The sequence below is a fragment of the Siphateles boraxobius genome, unplaced genomic scaffold (genome assembly GCF_051911475.1).
Source record: "Siphateles boraxobius isolate OS27281-9 unplaced genomic scaffold, OSU_SipBor_1 8, whole genome shotgun sequence".
Lineage (NCBI taxonomy): Eukaryota > Metazoa > Chordata > Actinopteri > Cypriniformes > Leuciscidae > Siphateles > Siphateles boraxobius.
In genome coordinates, this window is record NW_027509208.1 from 30853930 (window position 1) to 30866122 (window position 12193).

At 36.9% G+C, this 12193-nt stretch overlaps 1 protein-coding gene across 3 annotated transcripts in view; it reads left to right on the forward strand.

Moving 5' to 3' along the window:
* Positions 1 to 12054, forward strand: part of myo6a (myosin VIa) — a 66618-nt gene extending 54564 nt beyond the window's left edge. The window contains exons 28-34 of one of the 3 annotated variants that reach the window (XM_077219626.1): positions 3974 to 4134; positions 5103 to 5138; positions 5391 to 5429; positions 6023 to 6126; positions 6681 to 6812; positions 9049 to 9267; positions 11236 to 12054. In XM_077219626.1, the coding sequence (XP_077075741.1) occupies positions 3974 to 4134; positions 5103 to 5138; positions 5391 to 5429; positions 6023 to 6126; positions 6681 to 6812; positions 9049 to 9267; positions 11236 to 11435 (891 nt within the window). In that variant the 3' untranslated portion in view covers positions 11436 to 12054. The remainder of the gene's footprint in view (positions 1 to 3973; positions 4135 to 5102; positions 5139 to 5390; positions 5430 to 6022; positions 6127 to 6680; positions 6813 to 9048; positions 9268 to 11235) is intronic. The other 2 variants (XM_077219627.1, XM_077219628.1) reach the window with 2 other exon arrangements.
* The last annotated feature ends 139 nt before the right edge of the window (positions 12055 to 12193 follow it).

The following is a 12193-nucleotide window of genomic DNA, read 5'->3' on the forward strand; positions in this document are numbered from 1 at the left end:
GATCAGCTGTGGTCATTTTGATTAGCTCAGCATGAAACAAGCTTTTCCTGAAGCATTTCAGTCCTTGGTAGTGCAACTGAAGAAAACAATCAACTATGGGTGGCAAGGCATTGTCAAAAGATCTCCGGGATAAAGTTGTGGACAGGCACAAGTCAGGAGATGGATACAAAAAAAATTCAAAGGCTTTATCAGTGCCTAGAAGCACAGTGAAGTCTATTATTAAGAAGTGGAAGGTATTTGGTACAACACAGACCCTCTCTGGGTCAGGACGTCGCTCCAAACTGGATGAAAGAGCCAGGAGGAAACTGGTCAGAGAGGCTACCAAGAGGCCTGCAACAACTCTGAAGCAGTTGCAGGAATTCATGACAAAGAGTGGTCATTGTGTGCATGTGACAACAATATCACAAATTCTCCACAAATGTGGCTTGTATGGGAGGGTTGCAAGAAAAAAGCCACTCCTCAAGAAAGGCCACATGCAGTCACGACTGATCTTTGCCAAAACATGAAGATTCTAAGGCCACGTGGAAAAAGGTGTTATGGTCAGATGAGACTAAAATTGAATTATTTGGCTCAACGCCAAACGATATGTCTGGCGAAAATCCAATACAGCTCACCATCCAAATAACACCATTCCTACAGTAAAGCATGGAGGTGGTAATATCATGTTATGGGGTTGTTTCTCTGCAGCAGGGCCTGGAGCACTAGTCAGGATAGAAGGAAAAATGGATGGGGCAAAATACCGTCAAATTCTTGAGGAAAATCTGCTGCTCTCTGCCAGAAAGTTGTCAATGGGAAGAAGATTTACCTTCCAACATGACAATGACCCAAAGCACACAGCAAAACTGACCACACAGTGGTTGAAGGAGAAAAAGGTGAATGTCCTTGCATGGCCTAGTCAGAGCCCAGACTTAAACCCCATTGAAAATCTGTGGAATGACTTGAAGACAGCAGTCCACAAATGGTCACCATCAAATTTAACTGAACTTGAGCAGTTCTGCAAAGAAGAGTGGTCAAATATTGCAACGTGTAGATGTGCAAAGTTAGTAGAGACATATCCCAACAGACTAAAGGCTGTAATTAAAGCAAAATGTGGTTCAACAAAATACTGAAACAAGGAGGTGATCCTTTTTCCAACTCAGTGATTATGTTTTTTGATTTTTTTGAAATTTTTCTGATATGTTGGTGTTATATCTTTCACTTGGATGTTATAAGTTGCACTGAGTAAATACAGCTGAATGAAACAAAAACTGTGTCTGTCTTAATTTTAGGATGCAAAGCAACAAAATATGATTATTTTAAAGGGGGGTGATTCTTTTCTATACCCACTGTAAGTATGATTTAAACCATGCTAGTGCAATTCTACTAATGCCAACATAATTTTCGAGTCTATTTAAAAGAATGTTGTGGTCAGTAGTGTCAAATGCAGCACTAAGATTGAGTAACTCCAATAGCGAGATACAACCATGATCGGATGATAAGAGCAAATCATTTGTGACTCTAATGAGAGCTGTCTCAGTACTATGGTACGGTCTAAATCCTGACTGAAAATCCTTGCAGATATCATTTCTTTCAAGAAAGGAACATAGTTGTGAGGATACTGCCTTTTCTAGTACCTTTGACAGAAAAGGTAGATTTCAGATTGGCCTGTAATTTACTAATTCTGTTGGATCAAGTTGCGTTTTTTAACAAGTGGTTTAATCATAGCCAGCTTAAAAGTTTTCGGTATGTACCCTAGTGACAAAGATGAATTAATGATATTGAGAAGAGGTTCTATGACCTCTGGAAGCATCTCTTTCAATAGTTTAGTCGGTATAGGGTCTAACATAAATGTTGTCGATTTAGATGATTAACGAGTTTAGAAAATTCTTCCTCTCTTATAGCAATGAATGAATCGAATTTTTCGTCAGTGAGACTACACTGCACTGTCTGATGCGATACTGTAGACGGTTGCATAGTTATAATTTTTTTACTGATATTAGCAATCTTATAAGTGAAGAAGGTTATAAAGTCATTACTGCGGTGCTGCTTGCAAACTGTTTCGAATAAATACCTAGGGTTTTGTTTATTTTCTTCTAATAGGGTTGAAAAATATGCAGATCTAGCAATTTTTAAGGCCTCTCTGTATGCAATCGAGCTCTCCTTCCATGAAATCCGAAATATGTCTAGCTTTGTTTTCTTCCAGTTTCGCTCCATTTTTCTGGCTGTTCTCTTAAGGGCCTGAGTGTGCTCGTTGTACCACGGCGTTGTACTATTTTCTTTGATTTTCTTTAAGCACAACGGAGAAACTGTGTCTAAAGTGCTGGAAAAGAGAGAGTTAAAAGTTTCTGTCGCAATATCGAGTTCTTCTAAGCTATCTGGGATGCTGAGATGATGAAACTGATCAGGAAGATTATTAATAAAGCAAGTTTTAGTGGCAGAAGTGATCGGTCTCTGCAGCCTTGGCTAAATTAAGTTTACACAAGACTAGATAAGGATCTGAGATGTCATCGCTCTGCTGCAGAATTTCAACAGCATCAACATTGATTCCATGTGATAATATTAGATCTAGAGTATGATTACGACAATGAGTTAGGTCCTGACACGTGTTGTCTAACTCAAATAGAGTTAAGAATGTCTTTAAATGCCAATCCCAATGCATCTTTTTCATTATCTACATGTATATTAAAATCACCAACAATTAGCACTTTATCTGCAGCCAGTGCTAACTCTGATTGAAAGTCAGCAAATTCTTTTGACAAAGTCTGTATGGTGCCCTGGTGGCCTGTATACAGTAGCCATAACAAATCTTAAACGTGATTTATCATTTGCACTATATATTGTTACATTAAGCACCAACACTTCAAAAGAATTATATTTGAAACTAGACGACTTAGTAATTCTGAAAATATTACAATAAATTACAGCAACACCTCCCCCTTTGCCTTTGAGACGAGGTTCGTGTTTATAACAGTAATCTTGCGGGGTGCACTCATTTAAAGTAATGTAATTGTTTGGTTTTAGCCAGGTTTCTGTCATACACAGCACATCTAGGTTATAGTCTGTAATCATATCTTTAAAAATAAGTGCTTTTGAAGTAATCGATCGAATATTCAGCAACCCAAGCTTTATCATTTGTTCATTTGTATTATTTCTGTTTTTTATTTGTTGAACATCAATTACATTTTTACCCTTAGATGGGTTTGGTAGTTTTTTGTATTTCCTAATTCGGGGAACAGGCAATGTCTCTATATGATGATATCTAGGTGAAAGAGCCACTATGTGATGGGATTTATCTGACCTTGGTGACGTGAGACAGCTAGCAGATGGTCGGTTTAGCCAGTTTGTCTGCTTCCTGATCCGAGTCCCAGATTTTCATGTTTGAGGTCTAAGACTGTGTGCCATATTGCTAGAGAGAAGAGCAGCGCCATCCCAGGAGGGATGAATACCATCTCTTTTCAACAGGTCAGGTTTGCCCCAAAAACTTTTCCAATTGTCTATGAATTCTATGTTATTTTGTGGACACCACTTAGACAACCAGCCATTGAGTGATGACAATCTGCTAATTATCTCATCACTCCTTCGAACAGGAAGGGGGCCAGAGCAAATTACAGTGTCTGACATCGTATTTGCGAGTTCACACACCTCTTTAACATTAATAGCAGAGGAATAAACCCGAACCGGCTCTCCTGAGTCTGTACTCTTGTGTTTGGTGTTGACTATTGCAAATACACAAATCTGAACGGATGTTTGACTTCTCTCTGGCAAACGGGTGTCGGAAATGGGAAGTTGCACGGTGCTGTGTGTACCAGGGTATTCAGAGTATTTCTGCTTTTCTAAAAGCGCCACCTGTTTTCAGACAGTGATTTCTGCACTATCAATTTTCCCGTCTTGACATAATTTTTTTTTTTTTTTTGTCTAAACTGACAAATCACTTAATAAAGCTACGCAGAATTTTAGTGCTGGATATTATGTTGGTGTGACGCGTGTTCCTCAGGAGGAGATGGACCTGCAGCTGGAGGCCGAGAGGGAACAGGAGACGTCCCGACAGGCGGTGCTGGAGCAAGAGCGGCGGGACAGAGAGCTGGCCCTGCGGATCGCTCAGAGCGAGGCCGAACTCATCCCAGAGGAGACGCCTGTAGAAGCCGGATCGCGCAGGTGTGAAGCTGCTCTCAAAACCTTTACCCAGCTAAACATACCCTATAGGAAAATCTTACCTCACACTGGGCCAAATTATATTCAAATTACTTACAGTGCATGTACTTCACTCATGCATTTAAACATTAGAGTGTAAATTTTCCTGCAAACAGTCAATCATACAGCTACAGGTTAAATGATTGTTCCGGGTTCTATCCAAGTTTAGCTTAGTGGCATCCGTGAGTAAAAACGAACAAAAATCGAAAAAACGCATATAATGGAAGTCAGCGGGGCAGGGCTCAATTTGTGCCAGAACAAGCCAGATCCGGCACCTCATTTGGGGAATCCTCCAACTCGTATACCACTGAAAGATATTTAAGTTATGACCTGTGCACATATGTTCAGAACAATTAGGTATAATAATGATGTTGCTGTCAATAACTTGCTAAATCCATGTTGAATGTATAAAAAGTTATTAAGAAGTGGAAAAAATGCAGCTACAAAGTGGTCCATGCCATGTTTTGGCAATGATCAATTGGATTTTACCGCTATTCGCATTTCCAACGCCTGAGAAGCATATAGAATTAAATAAACTTTGATGCACTTCTGTAATTTGTGAAACAGTTTTCTGAAAGTGTGCATAATTTCATAGTCATCGAAAGTTACCATAAAGAGTTCTTATTAAAAGCAAAATGCTGTTCTCTTGAACATTTTATTCATCATTGAATCCTGGGGGGGAAAAAGTGTCAGGGTTTCCAGAAAAATATTAAGTAGCACAATTGTTTTCAAAAAGATTTAATTTAAATATAGTAAAAGATCAGGCAAACTCATGTTTCCTCATGGTGTGAGTCGTTTAGCTTGTCTTGAACCTGGAACATTCTTCTAAAGCATTGATGGTGGTGGGATTTTGAGTCTTGTTTAATAACCGACGGACGCTTTGATTGGTCTCTCCATCACATATTTAATGCTCTTCCTGTCTGTTTTTACAGTGTTGCACCACCACAAAAGCTCAAGAGCTTGACCATGTAGGTTACATTTTCACTATGTCTCCTATTGAAATCTTTACTGATTGTTTACTGCAAATTATTAGATTAGTTTGGTAGTTTTGTAAAACATTTCATGAAACATTTATTTTCACATTTATCACCATGAGCTTAAATTAGGTCCAACTGGGAATCTTGTTGGTAAAATGCACAAATGGAGGGAATATTCTTTTAGCGGGTTATTGCTGACGTCATATACTAACATATGTACGGTCCAATAATCATGTCCTTTAGGGAGGAAATGGCCAAGGAAATGTCTGATCTTCTGGCTCGGTGGGTAGAAGAGTTTGTTATCACTACAGAAATACACAACCAAAAATCTAAACCTTATCCACTGGGGGGGAAAAATGACCTTGATAAAGAGCCTAAAATTAATCTTCAGTCCAATCACAGTGTTTCATTTTGATAATCAAATGAATCCAGAGTCACGTCTAGTTTTATTTTTTCTGTCCACAAATGAATGTGTTTCCTACTTGTAATTGGATTAATGCTGATTTGTCCTTTTTTCTGAAATCGATCTTCCTGTTATTGGTGTTGTGATGTTAAAACTCTTATCTTCTTCAACCGATCTCTTACTTTTCATAATTTAGTGAATGTTGCCATTTTTGTTGCAAAATAAATGTCAATTACCATGTATTTGATTTAGTTATACATATTTGTGTGTTTAGTAAGTCTTGTTTATTGTTTGTAGTGTAAATGTATATTATGTTTGATTGGAAAGATCCTTGTCTTTTTTATTGCACCAGACAGTTTGTATATCCACGGTACTTTAAGTAGCTCTAGTTTCTGTCAAATGCCGAGTGTAGGAAAATGCATCAGTATTTTCTCTTCATTTGCCTTTGTTTGTGTTGTTTTCATGGATTCAGAAGTCCACAGGTGACCGCCACAAATGCCCAAGTTGATGTCAAGAAATATGAACTCAGCAAGTGGAAATATGCCGAATTACGGGATGCCATCAATACATCCTGTGGTAGGAAAGCTTTTATTTGTTTTCATCAGTAAATTTGAACAGAATATGTTTGGTTTTATTTGTTTCTGCATTTCAATGGAAAACATTTTTATGACAGTATACAGTCCAAACCATAAATTAAATTGCTTCTATTTGCATTCTTAGCTAATTTCATACAGATTTTCTCTTTACAAATCATATTATCAGCATAACAAGTCAAGTAAATAGAGTATTTCTTTTTGGTATGTCCCCCTTCTGCACCTAAACGAAACCTGATGATCATGTGATCAGCATCATTTGGCATCTTGTGCTGCTCAATGTCATAAATTTGCTTGATTCACTTGATTATTGTTATTAACCTTAACATCTGAAATATGGCGTTTTAGAATGTTCCAAAATCGGTCAAAAAGGTTCTTCTTAGATTATCTGCTAAAAAATAGTTTCTGTGCTTTATTGCTTAGAGATTATTTCAATTTATTTCAAATGAACTTCATTCTGAGTTGAAGGGCATAAATGTGGATAATGTAAATGTCTGTTTTATCTCAGTTTCGTCTCTTTTCACTCTCTCCATGTAGATATCGAGTTGTTAGCTGCGTGTCGTGAGGAGTTTCACCGCAGACTGAAGGTGTATCACGCGTGGAAGTCAAAGAACAAGAAACGCAACACTCAGGACGAGCAGAGGGCGCCGAAAGCCATCACAGACTATGGTGAGAAATCCCACAAATCCCACCGGAGTCAGGATGAAACTCATATTACACGCTGTAGGCAGAAATCATTTTTTGGTGGTGTTTTTTGTTCTTTGTAATAGTTGATATAATTGAAAGCAAAGCCTTCATCGGTAAGTATGGACAAAACACTAAAAAGTTAACATAACTAAAAGGCCTAATAAAATGAAAAGAGAAGAAAAAACAATAATTAGCTTAACTCACTTAACAAAGCCAATAGAAAACAGTATTTACAATCAATAAAATATCCCTCTTTCCCTGCTGCTTTCCTAACTATTTGTAATGTATTTACACTACTGGTCAAAAGTTTTGAAAGGTCTCTTATGCTCACCAAAGCTGCATTTATTCAATCAAAATACAGTAAAAACAGTAATATTGTGAAAAATGATTACAATATAAAACTGTTTTCTATTGTAATATATTTTTAATGTAATTTATTCCTCTGATCAAAGCTGATTTTTCAGCATAATTACTCCAGTCTTCAGTGTCACATAATCATTCAGAAATCATTCTGATATGATGATTTAATGCTCAAGACACATTTATGATTATTATCAATGTTGAAAAAGGTTGTGCTGATTCTTTAAATAAATACAAAGTTCAAAAGAAACATTTATAATAATTTTTTGTAACAAACATTATTAATATCTTTCACTTTTGATCAGTTTATTGCATCCTTGTTCAGTAAAAGTATTAATTTCCCACCGCTCAGAAAAGAAAAAAATATCTGACCCCATTAAATCAGTATATCTGCCTTTGAAATGAATTTAGGTGAATATGAGCGAATGCTAATGTTTGGCTTTATTTTGTTAATATTGATGTCAGGGCTCGCAAAAAATTTCAAATAGAAAGACAATTTTTAATGAAGAAAATTGGTTAGGAGTCAAAACATCAATCAAAAACTTTTTGAAAACACAAATATCAACAAATGCGCAGCTCCATTGTTTTAAAGTCTGACAGCACTAAAAGTGTTAATTTTCTGATGGAATAATTCACGTATTGGAGTGTAGCAATAAATAATAATAATAATAATAACAATATCCGACATTTTTGAGGCAAGTAATTGGGACTTTAATTATTTTATGCTGTTTATAGCTGATTATATGATGGTCAAGTTACCTTTTATTTTATGTAGCACTTTTTGCCATACAGATTTGTTTTTATTCAAAGCAGCTTTACAGTGATAGTGTGTTAGCACATTGATCCAAACATTCTGACACGCATTCATGCATTCATGCATTCATGTTAAAGTGGATAGGTGTAATTTATGGGTGGGACATGTCCCACTTTTACTCAGGGTCGATATTGTCCCCCACCACTTTGTGAAACATTTCGAGGCACGGATGTACCTAATACAAATAAATAAAACATCTCCAGTTAACTTGCAGAGCATTCATTTAGTTCGTTAAATAAGAGACAATCTAGCGCTAAAATTTGTGTTGTTTTTTAAATCAAGCTGAGTGCTCTTGTCAAAACAAGCTCTGCGGCTATCAGTTGCATGGATATAGTGTTCTCTTGTGGCTCGCGTAGTCTTCACTCAGACGCGCGCTTCAATCTATCGCTGTAGCGGAGACTCTCTATTCGTTCCGGTGAAATCATAAAACAAAATCCACCAAATGTGTCCCTGCTTGATGTATACTGTAACCACTGATGAACATATTCGGTTTGGATGAGAAATAAAAATCTATACGTGTGCGGATTAGAACCCAGAACCTCTGACACGCTTGGCAAAAGTTTTAACCACAAGACCATTAAGGTAGCCTACACAAGAAAATTGGCTGATCTATGAAATTATTCACGTGAAAATTCTCGGCACTAACAATATTAGTAGATCTCATTTAAAGACTAATTAAACCCAATGTAACATTACTATTGAAATTGATTTCTAGACATAGTGTTATTTTTTTCTAAAATTGTTATTGTACATATATCTGATTTTGCATTGTATTAGCAATATCCCTCCCAAGTATATTTATATACTATTATATGTAGCCATGTGGATTGGGAGTTTTGGACCAATGATATTACACTGTGGGCGGAGCTTAACCAATGCATCATAATAGAAAACATGACAAAGTCTTGATGCACATCTCTTGACTGCTTGTGGCCGAGATTTATACTGACGCTTTATCTTGTGGCAGCTGGCTAGGAGATGTTAGGAGAATCAGATTGTGTTTTTCTAGCACTATAACGTTGTTGTCTACCCATCATCCTCCAGCCCAGCAGAATCCCGTTGTGCCTGTAATGCCTCGGCAGCAAGAGATCGTCATGAACAGACAGCAGCGCTTCTTTCGCATTCCCTTCATCCGACCAGGAGACCATTTCAAAGACCCTCAGAACAAGAAGAAAGGATGGTGGTACGCCCACTTCGATGGGCCGTGGATCGCCAGACAGATGGAGCTGCACCCCGATAAACACCCCATTCTGCTGGTGGCAGGTGCCATTCCCTTTCACCCACATTTATTTATCTCGTTTGGAGATGACAGTTCACTGCCTTTACCTCACTGTAATTTCTAAGAGAAGCTGCTGGAGTATGTTATCTTTCTGATAACCTTATCAGTACTAGACAATTTTTCCAAAATCACGCCTGCAGCACTCTATGCGTGTCCTAATTTACTGATAGTCATCATACTGAAAAATGCTAAGTACGTGGTTTTATTTTATTTTATTTTATTAAATACATTTGTATGGATTTATTACTTGCATACATCATGGCTAAAAATGCAGTAACACTTTTGTATGGGGAACACATATTCACTATTAACTACGACTTTTGCCTCAATAAACTCCTAATTACTGCTTAATAATAGTTAGTAAGGTAGTTGTTAAGTTTAGGTATTTGGTAGGATTAAGTACAGACAAAGTACAGACTTCGGTGCCAAGTCGGTACTGAAATTTTAAAAATCTGATGATACCAGCACTTCCCTCTAGCATTTTGAGCGCCGTTGAATGGATTCTTAAACGCCTCTGAATGGCCATTGTGTTGGCGCATCATGTCTCTGATTGGCTAATGGCACATTTTAAAATTTCAGTACCGACTTGGTACCGAAGTTGGTACTTTTTGACAAATTTGATCCTAGTAATATGCTAATAAGCAAATAGTAAATAGTGAGAATTAAACTCTAAAATAAAACCAAAAATACTGCTATCCATATCCAGTGTGCTATTTTACAAAATATTGTACAAAACTGCATGCATTTTGCGGAAGAAAATAGTTTTGGTTGTGCTTCAGCTCTGTGTGACTGTGTGGATGAAAATGACCCTTTACAATAGATAATGCTTTACAATGAACTACATATGACAGTTTATCTGGTCAATAAAACACTTTACTCGCCTGTTGAGTAATAACGGTATATCCGCGTCATTTCAAATCCCTCAGTTCTCGCCATCTCCGAAAAAGCCAAGCCAATGTTGATTCTTGTTTTATTACGAGCTCTATTTTCCCCAGCAGACTTTCCATGTCAACCTTTCTCGATCGTTGTAACCACGAACCTCTGACCTCTCACACCAGACACGCGTCAAAGCAGCCGGAGCAACTTTACTCTGTTTATGGATATGACTAGACACACACAGTCGAGTGACACGTGTACGCAATTTCCCACAAAAACATCCCATCAGGTCTAAAATATAAACACTTATAATAGGCTTACTATATTATACAGGTCCTTCTCAAAATATTAGCATATTGTGATAAAGTTCATTATTTTCCATAATGTAATGATAAAAATTAAACTTTCATCAAAAAATCTAACTTTTACCACACTTTTTCCTTCCCACAGACTTCCCACTGAGGTGCCTTGATACAGCACTCTGGGAACAGCCTATTTGTTCAGAAATTTCTTTCTGTGTCTTACCCTCTCGCTTGAGGGTGTCAATGATGGCCTTCTGGACAGCAGTCAGGTCGGCAGTCTTACCCATGATTGCGGTTTTGAGTAATGAAACAGGCTGGGAGTTTTTAAAAGCCTCAGGAATCTTTTGCAGGTGTTTAGAGTTAATTAGTTGATTCAGATGATTAGGTTAATAGCTCGTTTAGAGACCCTTTTCATGATATGCTAATTTTTTGAGATAGGAATTTTGGGTTTTCATGAGCTGTATGCCAAAATCATCAGTATTAAAACAATAAAAGACCTGAAATATTTCAGTTGGTGTGCAATGAATCTAAAATATATGAAAGTTTATTTTTTATCATTACATTATGGAAAATAATTAACTTTATCACAATATGCAAATTTTTTTAGATGGACCTGTACATGTATTGACTCATTTAAACAAACAAAAACAAAAAAGGTTACATAGTGTAACTTTAATATTAGCCAAAAAAAGATCTTCTTTCTCTGTATCGACCTTCTATATCGCTTCATTCCTTGTTCAGTTCCAAACGCAGTGTCTGTTTGTGTGTTGATAGGTAAGGATGATATGGAGATGTGTGAGTTGAATCTGGAGGAGACCGGTTTGACACGGAAGCGTGGCGCTGAGATTCTGCCCCGCCAGTTTGAGGAGATCTGGGAGCGCTGCGGAGGCATTCAGTACCTCAGAAGCGCCATCGAGAGCAGGCAGGCCCGACCTACATACGCCACTGCCATGCTGCAGAGCATGCTCAAATGAACACACACACACACTTTAGTTTAATGAGGGAAGGCTGCCAGCTCTTACATAACCAGCACTGACTTTCACTTACTACTTTTTTTTTTTTAATTCTTTTAATATTCATTTTCGTTTTTTTTGTTTTTTTAATTTTGTTTTGTTCTCTTTAAGAGCTTCTTTTTAGTTGCTGTTTCATTTGTTGTTTTTATTTGAGTTCCTGGTGCGTTGAATCATCTCATTGATCTTTAATTACGGTTCTTGACAGTGTAATTGCCTCTAATCTGCCTCTTATTATAATTCACTTAATGTAATATTTTGGTATGATATATGATCAGTAATCCATAAATTCCTCTCTGGGAGTGTTCCCGTTGAGAAGTTCAACAAGGTTGTCTTTTCCTAACATTTAAATCAGTCTCGCATTGAAATGAAGCTCCTCTTTGACTTGCAGATGTAAATACTGATATTGTTCAGCACTTTACTCTATTTTGAGTTTTGTTTTTCACTGTGAGTTTAACTGCTTGCAAAAAGTATTTACGAAAGCTACAAAACAGTAAATACAATAACTCTGGTAAGTAATGACAACTAAATTATGACTTTTGAATGGAAAATGTTTAATAAAAGAATAATGATTTTAATAATATAATTTAGTCATTCTTGTGATATTGTTATTTTCTCTAATTTTGTAACACTATAATTTAGCAAATTATGCAATAAGATAGACAAAGCACAGTCTGTAATTGTGATATCTGACCAAATATGTATTAGAGCAATATGCAAAT